Raw genomic sequence first — 26,737 nt, 5'->3', positions numbered from 1 at the left:
ACCCTTCCAACATATCCCTTATAACAATGTCCTTATAACTACATCTCTTGACTTATAATTATGCAGAAATATACAAGTACTTCATACTTGTAAAGGACTCCTATTTTGGCAATATGGCAGATCACATACCTTGGAAAAACCTATTACAATTTTTTTTAATGCAGAAGAATTCATAAAGAGCTTTTAAAAGTAACTTTGAAAAGTGCCTTTTTAAAAAAGAACTTTAAAAGTATGACTCTCAAGAAAACTCCCTAGAACTAACATGATAGCCAGAAACCAAGGAAGTAAGATGGCAGAGACCTTTGGGTTAACAAGAGGCTTCAGTTTTAACAAATGAGAAGGAATGAGGAATTAGATCCTGAGCCTGTGCTACTTGGTTGGTTAGAACTGTAGCCCTCAAAGATCCATGAGAAGCTATATACTTGTTTAAAGAGTAGACTAGAAAAAAGTGCCCTCAGTGAGGAAAGACAAAGCAAAATTGTCTGTCCTGGCTTGGGAGTTGGGGCGGGGTGGGCAGGAGGGTGAGCTGGGGGTGGGAGTAGTCTTCCCTGAGAAGTGGTAATGATCATCTATACTTTATACGTGTGTTTGAAATTTGTTTTAACACCACCATAGGATCTACAAAACTTCAACCCGAGAACTGACAAAAGTTGCTGCAGGTTGGAAAAGCCCTTGGGATCCCTGGCAGAGGGAACACAAATTCAGGTTTCAGAAACATACCTTCATCCCATGCCCAGAGGATTCCTGCTGATCGAGTCCTGCCAAACATGGGCTTACAATCCAAATTGCAAAGGAGGACACCAATCCTCACGAGCAAAAGTGAACAGAATTGAAGAGCTGGAGAATTAAACTACCAAGAATTACTATTAGCTACAATGTATAAAATGTTTAAATACTGAAAGACAAAACAGAAAAGCAAAATAGAAAAAGACCAGTCACATTTGAAAGGGACCAAACAGAACTCCTAGAAATTGATAATTATTACAATTGTAAAACTCCTTAAGCAAAAGATTAGAACTGAAGAATGAAATAGAAAACTGAAATTACCCGTCCATGAGAACAAGCAGAAAATATTAAAGTTGAGACATGAGGACAGGATAAGGTTTATCATATATAGATGCATATGGATAAAGAAGAAAAAAAGCTGTCAGTTGGGAAATGGGACAAGGTCAATATTCAATAAGATAATCGCTTAGGATTTTTTAGAATTGATTTTTAAAAACCATAGAATTCATAAAGGACAAAAAATCCAAAGCAAGGGAAAAAAGATTCATGTATTGAAATACCAGAGACACTGCACAAAACCTGAAAAATTCTTACATGCAACCAGACAGAAAAGGCAGATTACTTTCAAGTGATACAATTAGACTGGTTAGCAGACTTCTCAAAGGTATATTAAAGTCAGGAGACAATGGCATAATATATTTTCAAGGTACTGGGGAAAAAATAACTGTACACTTAGAATTTCATACTCTGACCAACCCTACCAAAAGTAAAAGAAATAAGAAATAAAAGTAAAAGAAAATAAATGAGAAGCAAAAGTAAAAGAAATGATAAAAGCTGCCCTACTGAAGTCATCTTGCCTCTGTGGAACCCAAGAAGGGAGCATACACAGAGAAAAGAACTGGGGTCCTGGCAACACTTTTGAGCCCCTATATGCAGACAACCTAATGTCAGCCTTAATTTTGGGGCATCTTAGTCTCTTGAAGTAGTACATCATCATTAATTTGGATTTTTTAACCAAAATGTAATGTAAGTTAAAATATCAACGTTATCTTAAGCCTGCATACTCACCAGGGGGCTGTCACAGTGTCTCATTTATTCAGGAAATGATTTATCTGAAAGGGACCTTTTTGGGTAGGGTTTGAAAACTAAGAGGTAAGAAAACAGGACAATCAGTTGAGAGTCTATAAAACACAATTTAAAATAACAAAGGAGAATGAGTTCAAAGGAATCCCAGGCAAACAACTGCCTGGTAGCTCTAAGCAAAAATCTTCACTACTTTCTTTATAGAAAGTAATTCAGACCAGTTTTCTGCAATTTGACCTGAGGTTAAAACGATGCCAATACTTCCCACCAATTCAAGAACTTCAACTACTAGTAGTACATCTCAATTAGTTGTGTTTTTGTTTTTAGGATTAAAATTTAGAACAGGGTAGGAGAGGTGGCAGAAAGTAGTGCCTGAATTTCCTGAGGCTACTGGGTCACTATCCTCAACATTCTAAGGAAATGAGAATAAGCAAAATAAGTGTCCCCAGTTGAAAACTGTATTGTTTAGAGCAAACCCTTCCTGATTAGCAGAAACCAGCTTTTCATTGCCCTTGAGCTCTTTTACAACTCTCATAAATTATAGATAACTGATAGTAAATGGAAAATCATTCTTGCCTATAAACTTGCCTATAGATTCTGCCCAGTGAAGGTTCAACTGGCACCCCTCGTCCCGTGGGGAAAAAAAGTTTTGTCTATTTGTGAATTAATTTCAACATTCCTTTATTCCATACAAATTTGTCCTCCTCTCAATTGTAACATCTGTCTGGTTCCCTCATTAATGAGGGCAATAAACTCCTTAACATGCTCCTTATAACTGCATAAAACTAATAATGATTTTACACTTATGAAAATTATCCCTTAACATCATCAAAAACAAGGCAGTATTTCTTAGACACCAAATTTCTGAAGTTTTCTTAAATTAGTTGTAAAGATTTTGCTTTAAACCAGCTTTTCAATGTATTTGGAAAGTTTCAGATTTAATTAAAACATAATTTGTTTTATTTAGAAGGCATAATGAGACCAAACCTTACAAATTATATTCTGATTAACAACTTAAGAAAATTAGAGTCTAAAAGCAATTCTGACAAATATGCAACTAACAAAAAATGACCAAACTGCTATACATGTTTTATTAGTCACCTGTTAAATGATATTCTCAGCATATTAATTGGTGCAAATTAATCTTTTGCCTTTCAGACATACTACCAAAAGAATCACTTCATACACAATCTTAGAAATTCTCTGAATACTCAAAAAACCCAAATGTTTGATTTTCACAATGAGTTGTAAGTGCTATTTTCCCAAAAGGTAACATAGGCAAAGAGCCATAATTTATTTGTACTATGGTATGCCTTAGACTTTCTAACTTCCCAAATTATATAGTCTTCCCTAAGAACTTTCAAACTTGTAAAGTTTTACTCAAATTCTTAAAAGTTATAAATCCTTTCTTCTTTTATTCCTCCTCATCACCCTTGCACCTGGCCACATTGTCTCTTCCACAATCTAGGAGCCTGGAAAAGAGGAAGAGGTCACAAAAAACACTGGAGCCGTGAGAAAGTTTTGTGGTCACTAATGTTCCTGAGCCACAATTTTCACTACATCAAAATACCACTTAGAAGTTATATTAAAGATAAGAAAAATGTTTCATTTTACCTGTGGAATTCTTACATAGGTCTAAATGTAAAAGAAATTCATGTTGTAGAGAGATGGAATTAGGAGCAATTTCCTGAAAATGAAAATCCAAATACATATAGATAACTAAAGAGAAATCAGACTATCTTTCCCAGTTGAGTATTTTATAACTTCCTGACCACCCAGATGGCTAGGAAGGCTTAGATGACTCCTTCCATTGGTCTACAATCTTTGAAGGAACATATTATCTGAGATATTATAATTATTCTTACAGTAATACCACTTTAAATACTTAGCACTTTACTATGTAGTTAACATATATACAATTTCCAATCCTAAAAGCAGCCTTACAAGTTAGCATCTATATTTTTAAGAGGAAAATAACCTCAAAGAAGTTGAGAAAGTTGAACATATTATACTACTAATAATTAGAAAAACAGAATTGGGCCTCAGTCTGTCCAATTCCACAGCCTATTTCTATTATACTATACTAAGTCTGGGCCATGAATTTTCACTAAGTCTCAAATTTAGACTGCAAACTTAAGTTTAGTATCTATTATGTCATTTACAGGATTTTACTCAGTAATTTTAAAAAGCAAATATGTTCCAAAGATTACAATAGATCTTTTGCTATCCTGTGTTTATTTTGGTGAAATAGAAGTGAACACAGAATTCTGTCATCCTAAGATTATTCACTTTAAAGGGTGTGAAATTCTTGCCTGGCTGTTTGTGCTAAAAAATAAACCACTTCTAAAAAATTAAAACAAAAATTGGGTGAAATGAGCCAGGTTTGTTTGGTTTGTTTTTTTTTTTTTGCTTTAAATCACATAGCTCCTAGACTCTTACAAGATTCTTAGGCTTTCATTTCCTTTTTTGTCATGCCGCGGCATGTGGGATCCTAGTTCCCCGACCAGGGATCGAACCTGCACCCCCTGCAGTGGAAGCGTGGAGTCCCAACCACTGGAATGTCAGGGAAGTCCCTCTTAGGCATTTTTAGGTAAAGGAATGAAATTAAATATGCAGCTAAGGTCCATCCATTCATATCCATACTCTAATGACATTATTGCATTCTTCTCCAAATAGCTCATATTACATTATGATAAATGACTACCTAGCAAAAGAAATTCCAGAACAGTCTCACGATCTATAATAATATAAACTTCCTAAAACAAATTAGCATAACGTCTTATGTCATCTTGCCCATTTTAATTAACTTGACATTTAAATATTGAATATAATTCCATCAAAATCCAGCAAATGAATATGTGCTATAGCGTTTGCCCCTTTTATCCGTTCTCAGAAGTATTTCAATACTTACCCCATGTTCCTTAGCAGCTGTGACAACTTTAAGGAGGACATCTTCCTCAACAAATGGTCTCACAGCATCATGGATAATCACTACTTCCGGCTTTGAGAGTCTACGGTTGGGCTGATCCTCCGCCAGTGCTTTTAATCCATTGAAAATTGACCTGTGGCGGGTCACTCCGGATTCAACCAGAGAGATGCCTTTATGCTGGTACCTCTGAATAATACACTTCATTGCTTCCATGTTCTCTCCAGTGACTGCCACAACAATGTCCTTTATCCAAGATACTCTATAAGGAAAGTATGCACACATTTCGTTATCAACTGATTCTTAAACAACTCAAGTTAAGCTAGTAACAAAACTGAGTTACTAATTACTACTAATACATCTTCATAGGGACATTAAAAACGGAAAGTGGGGGCTTCCCTGGTGGCGCAGTGGTTGAGAATCCGCCTGCCAATGCAGGGGACACGGGTTCGAGCCCTGGTTTGGGAGGATCCCACATGCCGCGGAGCAGCTGGGCCCGTGTGCCACAACTGCTGAGCCTGCGCGTCTGGAGCTTGTGCTCCGCAACAAGAGAGGCCGCGACAGTGAAAGGCCTGCGCACCGCGATGAAGAGTGGCCCCCGCTTGCCACAACTGGAGAAAGCCCTCGCACAGAAACGACCCAACACAGCCATAAATTAATTAATTTTTTTTAAAAAAGGCAGGAACAAAAAAAAAAACAAAACGGAAAGCTATTAACTAAGTCAATGTTATGCATTTTTAATCAGGTCTAGTAAAGGGGTTGATTAAGAATTTGAATTTTTCATACTATAGAAACATGAATATAAATATAAGTAGTATTTTTCAATACATAGTGTGAAAGTACCCATACTGCAAAACATAGATTAGGTATAGATACGTATCACAGATTTCTTAAGTTAAATTTATATAATTAGCATATTCATCAGTAGACTGAGAGAAAAAATTTAAGATTATGCTTTTAAATTGCTTTTTTTCCCCCAATAATTCTCTCCATTAAATAGGAACAACTCAAAGCACTTTTGAATTCCACAAGTTGTGTCTCTTTCAAGAAGTCCATTGATTTGGCAACAAAGCTGGATAGCTGAACTAAACTTTGCCTACATCGAGGTGAAATGTTTTAGCTTAAATAGGGAAACTATGCTAATTAAGTTTGTATAAGTATAAATCAGGCTCAAATAAAAGAGAAAACTCATATTTTAATGAAATATAAAATTAAAGGAATTCATCTGCTGAGTCAGATACAAGGCAAAGCAATTCTTCTCTGTTCTGAAACACTTTCTTAAAGGCCTACTGACATACAAATACTAACAGTCCACAGCGCTGAGTGGCAGGGGCTGCAGTAAAGTTGGGCAGAATTCTCTTGAAGACCAGTGTTAACAGAGGCTAACGTGATTATACACTCAAAGTTCCACAGCTGACGGGCCCAAGCCAGGAAAACTACCTCTGGCCCATGATATCAACTCTGATTAAAGGCCACTTTAAAATTTAATGGCATTCTTAGCCTCTGAGATCCTACATGTTCATGCTAGACAGTTAAGTCTTGTACTCACTTTTAAAGAGATGAAAGAAGGGTCTGAAAATTACCGAATAATGAAATTAACTATCGATAAATGAACAACACTGGGTTGCTTCACTCAATGATTAACCATCTCCTACCTTCTGCTATTGAACAAACCCTTCCTATAAGCCAAAACCCCATTCTGCCTGTGGCTACGACAGCACTACACTGATGCACACAACCAAAACTTCAGGGCACACTATCCTTTCATTTTAAGTCCATTCTTCTAACAAATATTTATTGAGCACTGAATAAATGATCAGAATTGAGTATACAATGGAAATAGTTACTGCTTTCACATAGCTTACAGATAAAACAAAGAACACCAACAATTGCAAGCTGCAATAAAGTGCTGTGAAGGAGAGGTCCAGGCTCCAGGATTGCATGCAGCACAATATTTGACCAGCACAGAGAAGGCCAAGATAATGCTCCCTAAGGAAGCAGAGTTTTCTCTTCAAGTGGCAAGAGGCAGGAAAATAGGCAAAAGGATTTGGAGGGGGAGAGAGAGGGATGGTTTAAGCAGAGGCCGTAGCAAGGTTCTGAGAAACTAGGAAGAAATGGAGGGGAGTTCTTTAAGCACGGAGAAGAGCCCATGAAGAGGCTGGAGAACCAGACAAGAGATGGGCTGGGCTAGGCCATGGAGACCTCCAAGGCCTTATTAGGGGTTCTAGTATTTAATCTTAAAAAATAGGAATCCAGAGAAAAGCTTTATGCAGGACATTTACACTCAAATTAATACTCACCTCCCCCAGTATTCTATGCTGTTCAATGACATAATGGGAACTGTGGTAGGCAGAATAGTAACCCCCAAATGATGTCCATCACCTAATTCCCAAAACCTGTGAATATGTAACCTTACCTATCAAAAGAATTTTCTATATGTAATTAAGTTAAGGATCTTGAGCTGGAGATCATCCTGGGCTATCTGGGTGGGTCCAATATAATCACAAGAGTCCTTAACAGTGAAAGAAAAGCAAGTGGGTCGAGGGAGAAGATGTGGTAACAAATGCAGCACTCATTATGACACAGGACCATAAGTCCCAGAATGCAGGTGACCTCCAGAACCTGAGAGAGTAAATGGATTGCCATCTGGCAAGTAAATGGATTGTCCCAAGAGCCTCCAAAAGGAACACAGCACTGCTAACACCTTTATTTTAGCCTAGTGAAACTGATTTTTTGACTTCTGACATCGAAAAGTTTAAGAATGTATTCATGTTGCTTTAAGCCACTTAGTTCCATGCAAATGTTCACAGGAGTGACTGCAACTTCTAATTTAAGAGCATAAACTTTACTCTGGTGCAAGATGGAGAATAGATTGGGAAGAGAAAGCATGCAGACAGACCAGGTAGGAAGCTGCTGCTGAAGTCCAAGCAAGACAATGATGGCAGCCTGTCTATCAGATGGTGCTTGTGGATGAGATTTAAGAGATGGTAACCTTCCTGAGTTAGAGGTAATAATCCTCCTGAGTCAGTAAGAAAAACTGGCAAAATAAATAATTTATCAATTAATATGAAATAGTAAGTTAATCGATGTTAGCTAAGTCTTCAGCATTAGTCATGTTTTAACTCATGCAGTCCTCACACTCTATACTGTCTCATATGGGAAACATCAGAAGGACCTGATACACAAATACATCGTACTTTATCTTCCTATACTGCCATCTGATGCCAAAAAATACTTGAAAAAAATATTTTGACCATTTTTCATCAAAATACAACATTCCATCTTCTAGAAGGTAGGCTCCATGATAGCAAGGACAATATCAGTTTTGCCCATTGCTTTACGCCTAGTAGGTACTCGACAATTATTTGTTTTATCAATAAATGATTTTGGTCTGTCTCATCTACCAGGATCTTACAACATAGCATAGTTTCAAGGATTATGAAAACAGAAAGCTCTCCTCATCAACCTGAAGAGAGAATGAAAATCAATGAAAATGCCGTCCCTATGCAATATTGTTTGTTGATTGTTTTATTTCGATGAGTTTGACTCTTTACTCTGATTTCTAGATTCTAAGGCTCCAAGGATGACTGGAATTACTTATGTTTTGTCAGACACCTTGGGGGAATGTTAATCGCAAGTAAAGCAAAGCAACACCACTCACAGAATACCAGACCAGAAAATATGTAGTTATGTGAACAGGCAATAAGGAGGATTCTGGAATATGACTAAGTGTAGGTTGCTTTTTGCTTTGTAATCCATCCATCCCCCACTTCTATCATTGCAAATTTAGCACTGCTAGAGCTTACTCTATTTACATGGTTTACAACTTATACTGTGCTTAACCAAGTCCTTAGCAAGTGACAGTTCCTCAGTGCCCTCTAGATGTAAGGTTTCCCAAGGTTCTGTCTCCAATGGCACAGCTGTGACCCAGGCAGCCATCTCTCTCATTATTTCTGCAATAGCCTCTTAGCTCGTCTCCTCCTTCTCACTTAATCAGCACAATCCACTCTTACCACTTCGAGATGACTTCTCTCAAGTGTAAACCTTAGGCCATCCCCTGCTTGCTCTTGAGCAGGACACTTCAAGACCTGATCTCAGCCTTCTCCCTGCACCACTTGGTCTCTGCCACGCCCCTCTTTCTCTGACCGCCACATTGTCTCACATCCAGGTCTCCGCTTATGCTGCTTCCTCTGCCTCTCAACATTATCCCCCATCCTCATCGTTCCTCCACCCCCACCCACTGCTGGCTGAGTCCTACTGTTCTTCAGCTGTCAGTTCAGATGTGGCCTCCTCCAGCAAGCTTTCCTTGACATTCTGAGTGCGGCATCTCTGCTCTCGGCTCCCAGAGTACTCTTATCGCTAGGGAGTCTTATCAAGCATCATACTGTTTCATTTTTACCTCCCTCACTAGGCTGCCAACTCACAGGAAGCAAAGACTATATCCCAGAGCTTGGCACATACCAAGCTTTCAGTAATATTAATAGCAGCAATAGCAACTAAGATGTATTAATTGTTGGCTAAGTGCCATGTACTGTTTGGAGCATGTGTCTGTAATATTTCACTTAATAGTCACATCGGCTCCGAAAGAAATCATTATCTCCATTTCACAGATGGCACAGAGGCAGTGACCTGCCCATGATTATACAGCTAGGAAATGAAGGGACCTGGGTATACTCCAGTCTGACTTTGGAGCTCACACTATAAACCTCTGTAGAAGCACTAACACTGAGAGGTCATAAAATCCATGAGAGAAAAAAAAAAATCACATCTGGATCGTCTTGTCCCCAGCAATTCATTTATTTTGAACAATGCTGCTGCATTTGTGGTCAAAAAATGGTCAAGTTTATTTCTTACAGTTTAAGCATAAGTAAGTATTACTTCATTCATGTGTTCATTTAGTCATTCAGAAAACATCCAGTAAGCATCTGTCATTTGCCAGACATTATACTAGTCACTGGTAATCCAATAACAAAGACCGGCAGAATTCTTGACCTCACAGACTATGTATCAAGAAGTATCTGTTAGGGCTTCCCTGGTGGCGCAGTGGTTGAGAATCCGCCTGCCAAGGCAGGGCACGCGGGTTCGAGCCCCGGTCTGGGAAGATCCCACATGCCGCGGAGCAAACAGGCCCGTGAGCCACAATTACTGAGCCTGCGCGTCTGGAGCCTGTGCTCCGCAACAAGAGAGGCCGCGATAATGAGAGACCCGCGCACCGCGATGAAGAGTGGTCCCCACTTGCCGCAACTAGAGAAAGCCCTCGCACAGAAACGAAGACCCAACACAGCCATAAATAAATAAATAAAAGAAGTATCTGTTAAATGAATCAATGAATAGGTAAGAGGAAGCTTAAGCAATTAGGAATAAAACGTGCTCTTGAGTTTATAGAAAAGTTTAAAAGTAATCAAATCTATTTAGTTTATTAATAGGACATCACACTGTTTGCTTTTTTTTAAATAGAGAAGTTTTAAGTACATGTTCAACTATATCAGTGGACAGGACTTTTTTCTAAGGCAAGAGCTTAACCTGTGCCCTAACCTATCACCTTTTACTTTCCATAGTCTATTCTATCAGAAAAATAAGCTAAAAGCAACTTTTAAAGACATGTTGCTTTTTTGACCAAAAATTACATGAAATTAAATGTTAAAATATAGAATAATGAAGAGGGAGAAAGATCGGACATTGCTTGACAGTATTCATTCAAACATCTGAGTTAATGAACTTCCAAAGGTCAATCCCAATTTTACTGGAATGCCTTAAAATATCTATAAAATGATTACCTATGTTCCATCAAACAGAAAGCAGTCCAAAAAAGTAGATATAGATTAGACAGATATACTCGCGGCCTAAGACTATCTGAAACAATTTTATGAGGCTCTAAATAGAAAAATGTTTTAAACAAGTGTTTCTCAAACTGCAGATTTCAGGACCCATTAGAGTATCATCAAATCAATTTTGTAAGTTAAGACTAACAGTTTTGAGTCAATAGAAATTAATACAACAGTAAAATTCGAATGCATAGCAAGTAGTAAGGACAGATTGTTTTCATGAAATTCTCTTTCAAATATGTTGGATGTAGTTAAGTATGTGTCACTGAGTCAAGAGCAAAATCTAATTCTTATAACAGGTCACAATAAAAAAGTTCGGAAAGCTGTTTTACACAACTCTTAAGAGATAATGGGCTTGTTATGCTATTTTGTTCAGCAACCAAGCATACATCCAGCACTTGCAAGCCTTTATAAGTACTGTTTGTGTTTTGAAGGATTTATTCACATACTTTTCTAGTTATAGAATTAAAAGCCTTTTACAGTATTAAAATTTAATATGTAGAATCATGGCACTAAGAAAGGCCTTAAGTACCTCACACAGTGCCTAGTGAACAAATATTTGCTGAATAAATGAATTTGGTCGACCTCCTTAGCTGAAGGCAAGTCCACACTGAACCCCCTGTAGCTGGATTTTATCAAGTTCTGAGTATTTCCTCCCTAGCACATTCCATAGGCAAATACAAACCTAACCTCAAGCTCCATTACACCTACCGACATTTTGAGGAAAAAATACAGTATCTCAGATGTAATCTTCTCCCAGAATATTTTAAGATTTATTATATTTAAATATAATATATTTCTATTAATATGTGTATTATATTTTAAAAATAAATATTACTTACAGGTATATTGTGCTCAGACAGTTCAACAAGATCAGTTGAAAGTAGATTTAAACAAATGCTTTTAAAAAACAGATGGAGGGACTTCCCTGGTGGTCCAGCGGTTAAGACTCCACACTCCCAATGCAGGGGGCCCGGGTTCGATCCCTGGTCAGGGAACTAGATCCCGCACGCCGCAACTACAGATCCAGCGCAGCCAAATAAATAAATATTTAAAATAAATAAATAAAAACAGATGGGAAAATCAGGCCCTGCTAACAGTCCTTAAGTGCTCTCACCCAGGCTGCAGAAGTTTGGCCCCAAGGGACAGTGACAGCTGTGGCTCACTGACATGACAGTTGTCATGGAAATTAGGCCTCGGGATTGTACTGTGGCCATAATTTATAGATTCCTCCTTCTCCATAAACACCCTGATATTTTAGAAGGAAAATACCGAATTGGTGTGAAGGGGCTGGCTCCTGACTGCCTTGACAATGTCAAGCCTCTTTAATATGGCCCATGAAGGCTTCCACTGGTCAAGCCCAGACTACCCGTCCTGGTCTTCTCTCTTGTCTCACAGTAGCCACAGGGGGGGCAATGGGAACTGAAATCTCCAATCATCTGACCTGTGCAAAACACAGTCCCACTCTATTTCTTCTACAATACAGGCCTCTTCCTTCCCTTGACTCAGACTTAATCCTTTTATTAATGAAGCATCCAGACAAAATGTTTAAGTCAAATTCATATATCTGAGCAATCACTCAAAAGCATCCTAAATTCATCTTTCTGAATCCTTAGTACAATTAATCACTAAAAATTGCCAATTCCTATCTTCTAAATATTTCTCCTGTCTTCCCTACTCTATTCCTACTTTCAGCTTAATTCAAGCAATTAATATTGCTCATTTGGATTAACATTTATGCTTTCTATTCTCTTGTTCTAACAGAATTTGCAGTGGTTTTCAGAAACACAGTAGGACAGAACAATTTTTTTTAAGTACACCAAAAATATTAAAAGAAAACTTTCAGAAGATCAAATAAACCAGAAGTTAATCCACTGAAAAACACCATGGAGTCTTTAACAGTTACTAAAAATGGACTTTCATCGATTTTCCAAGTAATAAGAAAGCCACCCAGTCTCAATCACAAAATCCATGGTTTCCAGAACATACAAATTGACAAAATGAATTTTTCATCTGAATTTATCAGACTCGAGGAGATTAACTCACATTAACCAAACTAAAAAGGCTCTGAAACATGAATTTGAATGCCAACGTATTAATATACAACGATACACATTACTATCACAACGTCCGCAAAGTTCTTTATCAACGCAACAGCGTATTTTCTTCCTATAAAAGATTTCTATGGGAAGCCAATTTATAATAACAGGTTTTGATGAGCATGAAACCTTATCAAGAAACATCTTAAGCAGTGTCCTCGAGAACTCAAGAAGCCTCATGAGCTATGGAGAGGGCTGTGCCTGACTTCGTGCAAATCTATTGTCAGAGAAATTCCCACCTAGTCCACAGCCACCAGGAGTCTGAATAAGCATGGCCAAAGTTTGCCTCCCTGACTTGCTTTCATTGTAGTTGTCATTTGAGTCTATTTAGCTATTCCAGGTTAACTAGCTCTCCTTAATAACACTGTCTTTCCCTAGATATTTGAAGCCAGAAATTAGACTGCCAGCAGGAATTTTTACTTCCTATTTCAGACCTGGGAATACATTTTTTTTTTAACCAGTAAAATTTAGATATCAGTTGATCGACTGTGAGTAGATTTTACAACCGAACTGGCAGAGCTTTAGGCCCCTGCCAATAATACCACTGCCACATGATTTCTTAAAGCAACTTTTCCTTTTGCAAACTCAGGTCATAAATCGTTATGAATAGGATTAATACCCTTGACCTCAGTTCCTTGTTAACAAAATAAGAAAAATCAAAGTTCTCTTCAAGTTACAATCTGTGGTTCAATTTATATTTTAATTCCCCCTAAAAGGCCAAAATGAAACTTTAAAACTCCTAGAAATGTTTTTAGTCAACTTCTGAAGACCTTTGTTCTTACTACAACCTACAAATTAGTTACACTTGATCCTTTTAGTATAATGCCTGTAATGCACAGATCTGAACAAGTTGCATAATCTCAATATACTTTGTGAACATATAAACATATATATTCTTCTACACATATAAAAGCTAATTGTAACATATACACACACACAACTAGTTCAGATGGACTTTGAGCCTCCATTGGTCCAATGAAAGCCTTTAGCCAACATGTTTAAGATTTGAGGGTTCAGAGATTCTTTTAAATCTCATTTCATCTGATAATTAGTTTAAGAAATTTCAATGGCACACAAGTAAAACGTGGCTAAACTAGAAAAATGCGTATTTTTCCAATTTCAACTGAAGCAGAAAAACAATATGAAGTCCCAGACAACTCACAAGACAAACCTCTCAATGTCTCCTCCAACTTCTCAGTTATGCAAAGACAGGTGCTTTAATGTGTAGCATGTTTGAAAAATAAAGTACTTCCTTGAGTCTACCTTAAGTGCTAAGGATCTCATTGGAAAATGAGAATCTGGCTCTTAATTTCTCTATGGCCAAGAGCTCTTCACTCTGCCATTGGCTGTGCTGGTTCTGAGCCTGAGGCTAAGCCTCCAGTGTTCTGACAGGGTTCTGGGAGTCTGTTTTTTTTGAAGGTTTCAACCAGTTGCCTTTACAGCTGTAGACAATTGTTCTCTGTCTACCCTACCTTAATTAGTACTTTTAACTGCTGAGTCTTTCCAAGGTTCTATGACTTCAATCAACTTGCTTCCTTCACAGCTCTTCTACCTAAAGGCTTCCGTTTCTGCTTCCTTGAGCCTGTTAAAACAGACTGTATGGCTATACATTTTTACTTGCTTTGGATAGGTAAGTCAATGAGGAGAAATAAATGTTTACATGGCATTAACTGAAAACCAAACTAGTCATTTTTTTTGCATTTCCCTATCCCATTTTGGGGCCAAACTTCCGGGGTAACCTCCTTCTGAATCCTCATTAGTTCTTTACATTGACTCTCAGTTCCAAAAGCCAGGAACTTCCATAATTTATCTTTCGGGATGAAATGACCTAGGCCTTTTAGCACCACACTCTAGGAAAACTATCAGCAGTCTACGGAGCTCATCTTTTACCAATAGAAGGGCTTTCATGTGGCAAATGGCTAAGAAGCACCCATAGATACACCCCTGTGATGCAAGGTTTCCAAGGATTTCCTCAGACATACTCCAAAATAACCATATTCCATAAATTCTTCAGGCATTGTAATAGTTTACAAAGAATGATCCCGGAAGTATTTCAAAATGGAGGTTTTGATTAGTTACTATTGCTATTAGGATTTTATTACTGCTGTGATCAAATTAAGTAAAAATATGTGTTCCATCTTATTTTACATCAACAAGGCCTTTCCAGAACATTCTTGTACTTTAAAATCGATATTTTTTAATATCCACCTATCTCCTGCTGCCTCAGAAGAGGCAAAACGGCAAATACAGAAGTTTTGTGGGGGTTTTTTCCATACGAAGGAAAACTCAACGTAGAAACGTCTGCACTCCCTTACATCTAAATGCTTAATAGATAAAGATCCTGCTGGCCGAGGATTGTGTCCCCTAATATTACCTGCATAAATGAGCTACGTTGTCACAATATCTATGACACTGGAATATTGGAGGAGCATGAATCAACTACTCAGAGAAATGGAAAACTACAGAAGCGAAAGAAGCACCTGGAACTCTTTCAATGTTTGTATGAGTTTCACATGTAACCACCAGCCACGAATCAAAGGCGAGTATGGGTCTCTACACTTCCACTTACTTTCTGAATAGTGTCATTTGGAAAAATTACCATATGCAAAGCAACTGGGGCCTTTGGCTTCTGGGGTGTGTGAAAGCGTGGGAAGTAGGGGTCTGTTTTCTGGATAACATGCTACTGTCCTTTGACTAGAACCTCATTAGCTTCGTCTTCATTAAAGCCTCCTAAAGCAAACGGTTCATGTCAATCCACGTGAAAACATATTCCCACAGCTCCACACTGGCTTCTATAAGTTTAAACACCATAGCAACACCTATGTGGACCTTTGTACTCGCCCCCCCGCCCCGCTTCCCATCCCTCCAGCCTCACCCCATGCTCCACATTACACACGGCTAAAAACGAGCTAAAATAACATACCCCTCCTTTTCACCTCCTTCGATCCTCACTACTACTCCCCTGGTCTTCCTTATCCCACTCCTTTTCCCTCCATTTCCCCAGCTAGTCCGTTTTCGAAGATACAGCATGTAGTTAGCGCCCTTAAATCCGTTTCCACCATCTAAAGGTTTGGATTAAATCCTGCTTCTCGGTCCACCTTCAGTACCTAGTATTTAGCACAGTATGTCTCATATCACATACTCAGTTAATATTTGTTACTAGTTGATAAAAAGAATGACCAAAGGCCCATAAAACTATATTTGCAAGTAAAATCTAGTTTGCAACTAGATTTTAACCTAATTTGCAACTCATCACCCACGCATGCGCGGAGACAGCCGCTGAGAGTGAAGAGTGAGCGTGAGAGAGAATATGAGACAGGGACAGGGAGACTCCTAACCCAGCTTCCCATTAGTCCCCACAGGCCCCGGGGTTAGAACTAAACGTCCCCCGCGCTAACCCAGTCAGTCTTGAGGGCAGCTCCACAGGCCGGCGGCTGGAGCAGTATAGGGCTCCGCGGGGCAGCCGCGGGCTCCGCGCCCGTCTGTTAAAGGGCCAGAGCTCCCCTTCCGTGAAGGGCTAGCGGGAATGGAGCCCGAACTGGAATGACCGAGCGGGTGGAGTCCGGCCCCGCGGTCCGCCGAGAGCGGGTGCCAGAGCGAGCACAGCTACTGGAGCAGGTGCCGCGCGCGGGCTGCCCTGGGCGTGAGGGCGGGGAGCAGGGGGCCGGGGACCGCAAGGCGCGCTTGGCGCCGCATTACCTCTCCAGGGCCTGCAGGGTGTAGCTGATGAGCGGCCTCTCCAGGATGGGGCAGAACTGCTTCGGGGTGGGGACGCCCATCCTCTCCCCGCTCCCCCCCGCCGGCAAAACGGCCGCCACGGCCGGCGCGCTGCACCCGGCTTCGGCCCCGGCCCCGCTCAGCAAGCAGGCCGAGGCCGCCAGGTCGGCGCCGCGCAAGCCGCGCAGGCGAGGCCCGGCGTCCGCGGGCCCAGAGCTGCCAGGCAGCCATGACTCCATGGCGGCGGGCGGCGGGGCGGGCCCTGCTCGCCCCGGGCCACTGCGCCTGGGCTCTGCTCCGGCCCTAGGCTGGGGTCGCAGCGGGGAGGGCGGGCGAGGGCAAAGCGCGCACACAGACAGCGTCCACCGGAGCCGCGCGGGCCAGGCCGTTGTACGGCCCCAGGGGACGATCCAGCTGCCGGTCTTCCCTCCGGGAGCGTCTTCGGCCTCTGTCCCGAGCCCAGCGCCCCGGAAGGGCTGGATTTCCCGGCTCTCGGCTTCTCTGGCAGGCCCAGCAATCGCCGCAGGTGGAAGTGTCAGCCCTCCCTATATGCCTAAGGGTCTCCTTAAACCTTAACAGCTGTGCGCAGGCAGTAGCGGTCAGGACTCCCTCCCATCCCTCTCCCCTTGAAGAGATTTGAAGAGATTTGGATGCGAGCCACGAGATGGGACAGAGAAATGTGCACCTTAGCTATCTGGCTTTCATTCGCTCATGAGGCATCCTGGTTCCATCTCGGGTAAAGACAGGTGGATGGGCAAATGTTATTATGAAATATCAGTAAGCCAAACTGCAGCCGTTCCCAAATTTGCCTGCAAATTGGAAACACCTGGAGAGCTCAGAAAATGCTGACGCCTATGTCCCACCCTCACAGATTGGGTTTAATTGGCCTGGTGTGTGGCCTGAGAGTTTAAAGATATCCCCAGGTGATTCTAATGAGCAGGCACGTTTTTTTGGAACCATGGAGCCAAAGCGATAATACTAATAATTGCTGAATAGTCGGCACACATTATCTCATTTAATCTCCAGGAGAACCCAGCTATTACTGTTCCCCTTTTACAGAGGCGGAAATAAGGTTAAAATGTTTAAGTAACTTGTGTAAGATTGCACACCTAATCGCCTTTGCACAGAAGTACAGCCAGAGTTGAAAAATTCCAGGCCTGAAGCGTATCATGCCCTTATTTAGTACTGTCTTCGCTGGCAATGCTTACCATGAAAGTGTACTAAAGTATTTGGAGTGTCAGAGCAGATTGTATTAGGCCCCTGGAATGTAAACTCCTTGAGAGCAGGGTCCTTACTTTTGTGGTTTGGGTTGTGTCCCCAGGTCCTGGAATATAAAGGAAGTTTAATAAATATTCATTGAATAAGCTACTGATTGAATGAATGAATGACAATCGAAGTATATATAATTAAATATTTGCTAATTTATCAATCTTCACCCATCAGTAGTAAATATAACATTCATAAAATAGGAGTCTTTTAAGCACTGAAAATATTATCAGATTATAATTTTCCAATTTAGTATTTTTAGCCATTTTCCCAGTTTAGAATGAAGCATACAAAATTAAGATTTAAATTTTCAACTTTTATTGTCTTTTGATTTGATCTTATTATTAAAATCACTATCAGTTTAATTTTTGTTCCTTTTATATTATAAGCAACGTTTAGCTCCATTCTACTTGAAATTTGTCAGATCACTGACTCAGTCGAAAAGTAGGCATCATAATACATTTCACTTTGTAGCACCACCACGCGTATCTAACCTATAGTATGCATTCAATTAATACATGTTGACTAATTGATGGATAAATTAATAAATGAGTCTACCTACAGACGCAGAAAAGCAATCAAATAATTGTTTCTATTAATATTGATCTTTAAACCTCGCTTTTTTTTTTTAAATAAAGTCTTTTTTTTTTTTTTAAAGGAACTCCTTTATTTACTTATTTATTTTTGGCTGTGTTTGGTCTTCGTTTCTGTGCGAGGGCTTTCTCTAGTTGCGGCGAGCGGGAGCCACTCCTCATCACAGTGTGCGGGCCTCTCACTATCGCGGCCTCTCTTGTTGCGGAGCACAGGCTGCAGACGCGCAGGCTCAGTAGCTGTGGCTCACAGGCCTAGTTGCTCCGCGGCATGTGGGATCTTCCCAGACCAGGGCTCGAACCCGTGTCCCCTGTATCGGCAGGCACACTCTCAACCACTGCGCCACCAGGGAAGCCCCAAAACCTTGCTTTTTAATCTAATGGTGGAGCTAAAGCTATTCTTCATTTTCTTATTCTTGAGCAAAAATAGCATAGTAATAAAGGTCTTGTTATATTAATTTCTGTATAATCGTTAATATAATTAAACTTTGAAAATTTAGCCAGAATCTTATTATATTGATTTAGTTCTGTTCTTAGAACAAATATATTAACTTTGCTCTGTTCACTATGAACCCGTAGATCTTACATAGCGTATGTTAACAATGTTTAATAGATAGACTTTTATTGAAAAAAAGGACAGACTTTATTTGGATATCATAATATGAGAAGCAAAGTTTTTTTCTGTGCCTTTTTTTTTTTTTTTTTTTTTTTTTTTTATGTGGGATCTTCCCGGACCAGGGCTCGAACCCATGTCCCCTGCATTAGCAGGTGGATTCTTAACCACTGCGCCACCAGGGAAACCCCTTCTGTGCCTTTTTATATGGCTATAAATAATTCCTTATTATGCATACTTTGGGTAAAGGATGTAGTTTCCGGGTTACTTTTTTTTTTTTTTTTTTAATTTATGGCTGCGTTGGGTCTTCAGTTGCTGTGTGCGGGCTTTCTTTTTATTTGCAGCAAGCGGCGGCTACTATTCAATGCGGTGTGCAAGCCTCTCATTAAGGTGGCTTCTCTTGTTGTGGAGCACGGGCTCTAGGTGCGCAGACTTCAGTAGTTGTGGGTCGAAGGCTCTAGAGTGCAGGCTCAGTAGTTGTGGCGCACAGGCTTAGTTGCTCAGCGGCATGTGGGATCTTCGAGGGCTCGAACCCTTGTCCCCTGCATTGGCAGGCGGATTCTTAACCACTGCGCCACCAGGGAAGTCCCTGTCTTTACTTTTTAATGCATATAGAAATACCCATTAAATGGAAGTGGCTCTTGTCTTTGTATCTGAAAGGCCTAAAATTCCTGTTTTTGGTTTGTTTCTACATGTCAGTGTACCATGGAAGATTTATCTTGGGGATTTTATTATTATTATTATTATTATCATCATTATTACAGAATTTTAGATCAAATTGGGTTCATTTTTCAAGTGTTAATTCAAGTATAATTAGCACTGTCAATCACTCTCCTCCTCCCCAACCATACTTACTGTTTTAATAGCATTTCTGGAGGTTAGTTGGGGTGTTGCTCACAAATGCTAATGAACAGCTTAATGGTTTACCCTTTAACTCTTTTCAATTCAGAGCCAAACAAAATAAATTATGGTTCCAGCAGGGGCCAGCCCCAGCATTTCTGTCAGCCTATGAATTCTAATTCCTGTTTTGCTATTGTGTATCTTATGTAAATGAGACAGTCTATTAACCTCTGACCTTTAACTCATTTTTATACATAAGAAAGGTAATGCTCCGAATTGAGGTCTTTCTGTGGATAATTCAAACTAAACACCACATGGCAACAAGAATATTATCTTTCGTTCTCTCAGTATTTCTTATAAAGTTAATTATCAACCGTCTCAACTGTCCACCTTGTTTTTCCTGTATAGCTAAAAAGGGAAATAGTGGTGAATAGCCTTAGGACTGAATGATAAATTTGACTTCATTAATGCTACCAGAGTTTAACTTTTCATAAGAATCATCTGGGGACCATTGTTAATATACATAGTAGTTCTTATATAGTTTATATAATATAATCATTTACATATTATATATTAATCGTAGAAGATATATTATTGGCACCTTTGTTTCAGGAAGGAAGACCCCTTCCAGGGCCCAAGAGTGGGCTTTTGTCGAACACCTGGAAATGAATTGTCCGAGGAGACACAGGTGCTGCCAAAGCAAAAGACTTTATTGGGAAGGGGCAGCCGGGTGGATAGCAGCAGAGTAAGGGAACCCAAGAGAACTGCTCTGCCAAGTGGCTCTCAGTCTCAGATTTTATGGTAATGGGGTTAGTTTCCGGGTTGTCTCTGGCCAATCATCTTGCTTGGCCCGTAGTCTGACTCAGCATCCTTCCTGGTGGTGCTCGCATCTCTCAGCCAAGGTGGATTCCAGTGCAAAGAATTCTAGGAGGTTGGTCATCTCCTCCCTCTTTTGGCCCCTCCCGAATTCTCCTGGTCCGTTTTCGGCGGCGGCACACCATGTTCCTATTGGGACCTCCTGTTGTGAGACAACTCAAGCAGGTGGTTATCATCGTTCCTGGCCAAGGTGGATGGTTTCAGTCAATGGTCCCCTAACACCTTCTGACAGAAAGTTTGCTTCGGTAGATCTGGAGTAGGCCCAGAAATCTGCATTTTTAATAGGCTTCCTTAGGTGATCCTAATGTAAGTATGGACCAGACTTAAACACTGAATTAAAAAAGAATTACACCCCAATTCACTTTACATCCAGTGCATTTAATTTCAAGACCTAATGCAAAATGCACGTAATATATTAAAGATGCCATATAAAAATTGCATAAGAAATCCATTAAAATGTCTGTTTTATTTCCTTGTTAATTTATAAAGAAGAAAACACGAGGGGAAAATGTTTAAGTGCCAGGAATTTTTTAAAAAAGATGATAGAGACCTGGAGAACCGAATTATCCGCAAGATCTTTCTACAGACCTGTCATTGAAAAACACGTCACCTCTGACAGCCACCAAAGGCCATGTCCTTGACCACAGCTTAAGCAGAATTGAAATTGTTGCCTGGAATTCTGTCCTGAGCGTGGAACTCAAGGGTGTGATTCAACTGAGGGATGACACATACCTCCAGAAACTAAAAGAGGGGAATGCCCTCTATGGACGAGAAATGTGGGAGAGATGATATCTTTGATGGGTTTGTTTAGGAAACAAATGACTACTCTAGAATTGGTGGTAGCCAGTTTTCATAATCTGTGGAAGAGAAGAACATACAGAATCATCAATGAAGACCAACAGCTAGAAAAGGAAGATTTGCCATTTCTGTCAGGAAAAATCTTGGCAGCAGTTATTCCTATATATTTTAACTGCAACTTATTACTAAAACAAGATTAAAAAAAAAAAAAAAAAAAACCTAGGCTTTAAGAAGAAAATGCTCCCTGAGAATTCAAAGTCATATCTGTTTACTAAGGAATAAGAAAAGAAGAATGTGGACATTTGAATGTGGCATTATTACCACCACCACCACCCTGCTCCCTGCCAAGCACAGAGTAAATATAGGATGTGAGCCGTGCAATAGAGTCTGAATGTGGGACATCATTGCCTTATAATGCCTCACCTAAGAGGGTACCAAGTCTTGATCTTAAGCAGATCAAAAGGGACTCTGGTGGGGTATGGTACAGAGAGGCAAAGAAGTGACATGGATGAGGGCAGAGAGAGAAGACTGAGACAATGATGATACAGTCTCTTCAGTGATATCCAAAGGATACGAAGATATAAACAACTTTTAATTTTTGTTTTAAAAAAATAGTGCTTCACTGCTTTTTAGCATGGGACACTTACTTCGATAGCCAAAAAAACAAAAAAAAAGAAACGAAGAAGAAGAAAACACAGAGTAGTTTGGGCAGATGCTGTAATATCTAGTTAGGAGAACAATAAACTAAACTGGTTTGGACAGGAAGCACTTAGTAGTGATGGAAAGACCACGCTTCATGGAGAAGTAAATTGTGGTAGATTGCAGAGAGGAAGAAATGAGGTCACTGTGTTGTTTATGCTGTATGTGAATAGAAATAAGTTAAATAGAAATTAATTACTTCCATTTGTGACCGTGGCTACCACTAACTGGCATAAGACATAAGTGAAAGAATGAATGAATTAAGAATGTTCAATGTGCCAATGAATATAAACCTAAATGCATGAAGACCAATTTACACTTAGTCTTCAGAAAAATTAGAATGCTTAAAACTATTCCCAAAAGAAAAAATTGTTTTGATTTAAAGTTGCACAGACTATCCTCTTTCTTCCTCTTCTCCTATCATTATTCCTTGAAAGAACTCAAGACCTTGACAAAAGATTAAAAAGAAAAACAAAACACTTTCCCTTTTGTCAAATCTTTCCTTGGTAGTTATTTTTTTCTCTTAACTTCATAAAAAATCTGATCATTAACTCCTATAGTACGATAACAAAAATATGCACAAAATTAACCAACACTGGTCCTGGGCAAAATTTCAAATTTCATTGTTTCTCTTTGGCTCTCCTGGCCTCTCGCCTTCTGGTCCTTTTTCCTTTCTCCCTACTATCTCCTGAATTGGGCATCTCACTATCAGCTCTGCTGACCGGAAGTTCATCTGTGGCTTTCACTGATGGGCTTAACCCTTTCAGCCTTGACCAGGACAGGTAGCTCCATCCTGTGAGAGGGCTACACCTTGAATTTGTCTCATTGCCTAGAAGAACTGCTTTACCATTCATGGGGTGTACTCACCTCCTGGCAACCTTCCTCCTGAACTCTACTCCCATTGACCCAGGTCTTATGATTGTCTCCTGCTTGGACTTCCACATCTCTTTGGCGTAAAGTAGAACAGAATCCCAGTTTGACTGGCTAGGCTTGCATCACCAGAGGGCTGTTCTCTGGTGAATTGGCTGGATAACATCTCTGAAAGGATTAATCACATAAAAACATGTCACCACTTAACTGGTTTTAAATGTCAGTCCTGTGAATTATGATACCTGGGTCTCACTAGGATGTTCTATAACCTGGCCTTGAATTACTTCCCATGCCCACTGGCTGCTCCTGCTAGATCTGGGTTTGGTCAAGTTATATGACTAAGGCCTTCCTGCCCCTACTAAACCTGGCTCTCAAAGTGATGAAAATACAACTATCTCATTTATCCTGGGAAATAGCAACTAATAACGGTTGTTTCAGACATTTCCATTTAAGTAAATATCAGAATCATGATTTAAAGGCACGATATTCTAACCTTAAAAATTCCTAAGGCCAGAGATAATAGCAAGAAGTCACCATACACAAGGCCAGCACGAGTCTAACCTTAAAAACAATCCACTTACTATTCTTTATTTTTGAATGGATGGTCCAAGATAAGTGTGCTATGTAATTGCTAAATCACAATAAGCTCTAGAGAACAAGAACTGTATCATTTTACAATTTTTCTGAGTTGTCTATTGTGTATAACAAACCATTCCAAAATTTAGTGTCTTAAGATAATACCATTTTATTGCTCACAATTCTATAGATCAGGAATTTGGGCAGTACTGAGTGAAGACCACTCATCTCTCATTTGAGATGGACCAGGGTAGTTCAACTGGACCTGGAGATGAATCCGAGATGGACTCATTCATACATCTAGGGCCTTGGTGCTTGGCTATTGGCTGAGGTATCTCAGTTTACTTCCACATGATCTTTCTCCAACAGGATAGCCTGGCCTTCTTTATATAGTGGATGGGTTCCAAAAGAGCAAAAGTAGATTCTACCAGGCCTCTTAAGTTCTATGCCCAGAATTGGCACAGCAATACTTCTGTCTCACTATATTGGTCAAAAGAAGTCACAAGTCCAGCCCAAAGTCCAGCTCAAGAGGAGGGAAAATGACTCCACACCTTTTGATGCAAGAAATGGCGTGTACTTATGGGGCATGGAGGAATTATTAATGGCCCATCTTTGCAGTCTTCTGCAGCCACCAGTCACCCACTTATGGAGATTCGCATGTCTTTAGATCAGAACATCTACTCAAACAATACAGATTTCATAGATTCCTGGCCAGAGCAGGGCAAAGGATTCAAAGGGTCATTCCCTTGCTTTCCTGCCAAGAGAGGAAGAGATTGAAGAAATACAGCATGATTGAAGAAATACAGCATGATACAGCCCTCTCTGCTCTTTCAGATCATTTGTTTCTATAAGTTATTCACTAGAAGTTATCAATAACTATCCAAACCCTCTTTTTTGCCATCATAAAACCCAAAACTAGGGCTGAAATATTAGCAAAGTGAATATATACCCAAGAAATTATTTCTGTTACTGAAGCCCCTACTGTTATATATACCCCAAGTGATAGGCCAAGAACTGATTTCCAAAATGTGACAATCTTTTAGTCTCACTTGTAATCATACTGTATGGACTAGCACTTTATTAGAGAGCAAAATGTTGGTGATGAGGGTTCTTCATTATCTGAATATTCTTTCACTTTTTAAATTGTAATCATAAGCATTAAATTTATTTAACTTTAACCAGAGTTAAAACTATTTCACATGATAGTCTTAATTTAAAGTTCAGTAAAACTAAAAATATGAGAAAATACAGTATTTGCAATAATGGAGAGGACCAACACAACTCCTTTGAAAGTCTATGAACAATTTGGAAGGTGGCTTCTATTATCCCCATACTGAAAATTGTAAGCTCCAAGTATTAATATTTGTTATGGCCATTTATTCTATTAAAGAGCCATGTCTACAAAATGATTTGGGCTTTTTCCTCTACCTACGACTATAGACTTGGTCAACTGGGAATTTCTGAACATTAAACCTACACTATCTTGGAAATGGAGCCAAAGGGCCCAATATCAACTAGAGATGCACAAACTTGTTTCAACCAAATGACTACCTAGCTGTCAGTTTTTAATAAACAAACCACACCCCCAGTGGTAACACTAGTGGAGACATTGTATTTTGCCGGATTTTGTTCATATGGACGTGGGGTCCTGCTTCAACAACCTCGTTGGTGTGAATTAGGCCTCTCGTTTGAAATCATCTGAGCCACATTTGAGCGATAAATTGCTTCTTCATATCTTGGGACAGGAACTGAATTAAGAGTCCGGTCTTGTGGGCAACTGCTCTCCATTTTCAAATCCCCTGAAGAGCACACGTAAACGTCAGGCCAGAAAACAGTGGACTAAACTACCCACAGGGGCTTCCCTGGTGGCGCAGTGGTTGAGAATCTGCCTGCCAATGCAGGGGACACGGGTTCGAGCCCTGGTCTGGGAAGATCCCACATGCCACGGAGCAACTAGTCCCGTGAGCCACAACTACTGAGCCTGCGCGTCTGGAGCCTGTGCTCTGCAACAAGAGACACTGCAATAGTGAGAGGCCCGTGCACCGCGATGAAGAGTGGCCCCCGCTTGCCGCAACTGGAGAAAGCCCTCGCATAGAAACGAAGACCCAACACAGCCAAAAATAAATAAATAATAAATTAATTAATTTAAAAAAAATAGAATCTAGGCAATAAAATAAAGTCTAACCTTTAAAAAAAAAAAAACTACCCACAGGTGGGGAAAATCAGACAGAGTGGGGAAGGGAGGGGGACTTTGACCTTTGCCATTGCCCAGCATAGTCCAGCTTGATGCCACTGCAAGTAGAAGCAAAGAGAGCCCACGTAGTAATAAAGGCAAAGGCAGCTTTGTCCTGATACACTGGAGGTGTGGCAGGTTAAAAAGCAGGTCCAGCTCCCTCTCAGCACATAACCTAAATTAATAGTTCTCAGCCAGGCTGCACATCAAAATCATTTGTGGGTGCAGATTGCATCAGGTGCAAAAGCTGAGTCAGAATCTGAGGTGAGACCTTGGAAGTGCTTATCCTGATGAGCACCTACATTTCTACTCACTTGACTAGATCATACACAAAGATGGAAACCTGGCCTAGTTTAACAACTTGTGATTGACCAGGGTGAACAGAGGAGTTATTGCATGATGGACTGGAGCACTGAATCCAGGAGTAGGGCCACTTTTACTCTATTACAGTACTCTACTGCATGTCAGGCTCAGTATTATATGCATATATCAATAATTCTTTCAGGTCTCACAACTGCTTTTGTGAGACAAAGGTTATCATTGCTCCCTTTTTACTGATGTGGAACCTGAAATTAGTGACTTGCCAAGGGAAGCGATGGGCTGTGATGCCAGGTCTGTCTAAGCAATACTATCCTCCGAAGGAGAGGACAGTGTTTCCAATTTGTTTTCAGTACTCTTTAGAGTGAGGTTCAGCTCTTTAATGCCCATCTTGACAAAATATTACAATAAATTATTCTTCAGTGAACAGTGAGCATTATCTCCTACAGCAAAATTTCCTGGATGAAACTGAGATGAACTAAATGAAGAAGGCATTGAAAACTATAACATGCCATAGAAATTAAAATTTCTTCTTATCTTGAATGATGGCTCTTATATCATCATCCTATAATACAAATTAAATTTTTTCTTAAATATTCCTACTTCCTCATTTTATTACCCAACTTCAGCATATTCTATTATTTTAAATTTGTTATGTCAAAAATTTTCTGACCACAAATTT

The 26,737-nt window shown here is 39.9% G+C and overlaps 1 protein-coding gene across 1 annotated transcript in view; it reads right to left on the bottom strand.

Annotated features, from left to right (window-relative positions):
• CRPPA (CDP-L-ribitol pyrophosphorylase A) overlaps positions 1-16,881 on the bottom strand; it is a 319,942-nt gene extending 303,061 nt beyond the window's left edge. The window contains exons 1-2 of the mRNA XM_068550567.1: positions 16,359-16,881; positions 4,721-4,997 (exon numbers count right to left, since the gene is read on the bottom strand). Of these exons, the coding sequence (XP_068406668.1) occupies positions 4,721-4,997; positions 16,359-16,615 (534 nt within the window). The 5' untranslated portion in view covers positions 16,616-16,881. The remainder of the gene's footprint in view (positions 1-4,720; positions 4,998-16,358) is intronic.
• Positions 16,882-26,737: the final 9,856 nt, after the last annotated feature.

Source organism: Eschrichtius robustus, chromosome 8 (assembly GCF_028021215.1).
Source record: "Eschrichtius robustus isolate mEscRob2 chromosome 8, mEscRob2.pri, whole genome shotgun sequence".
Taxonomy (NCBI): domain Eukaryota; kingdom Metazoa; phylum Chordata; class Mammalia; order Artiodactyla; family Eschrichtiidae; genus Eschrichtius; species Eschrichtius robustus.
This window is presented reverse-complemented; position numbering and strand designations above follow the sequence as displayed.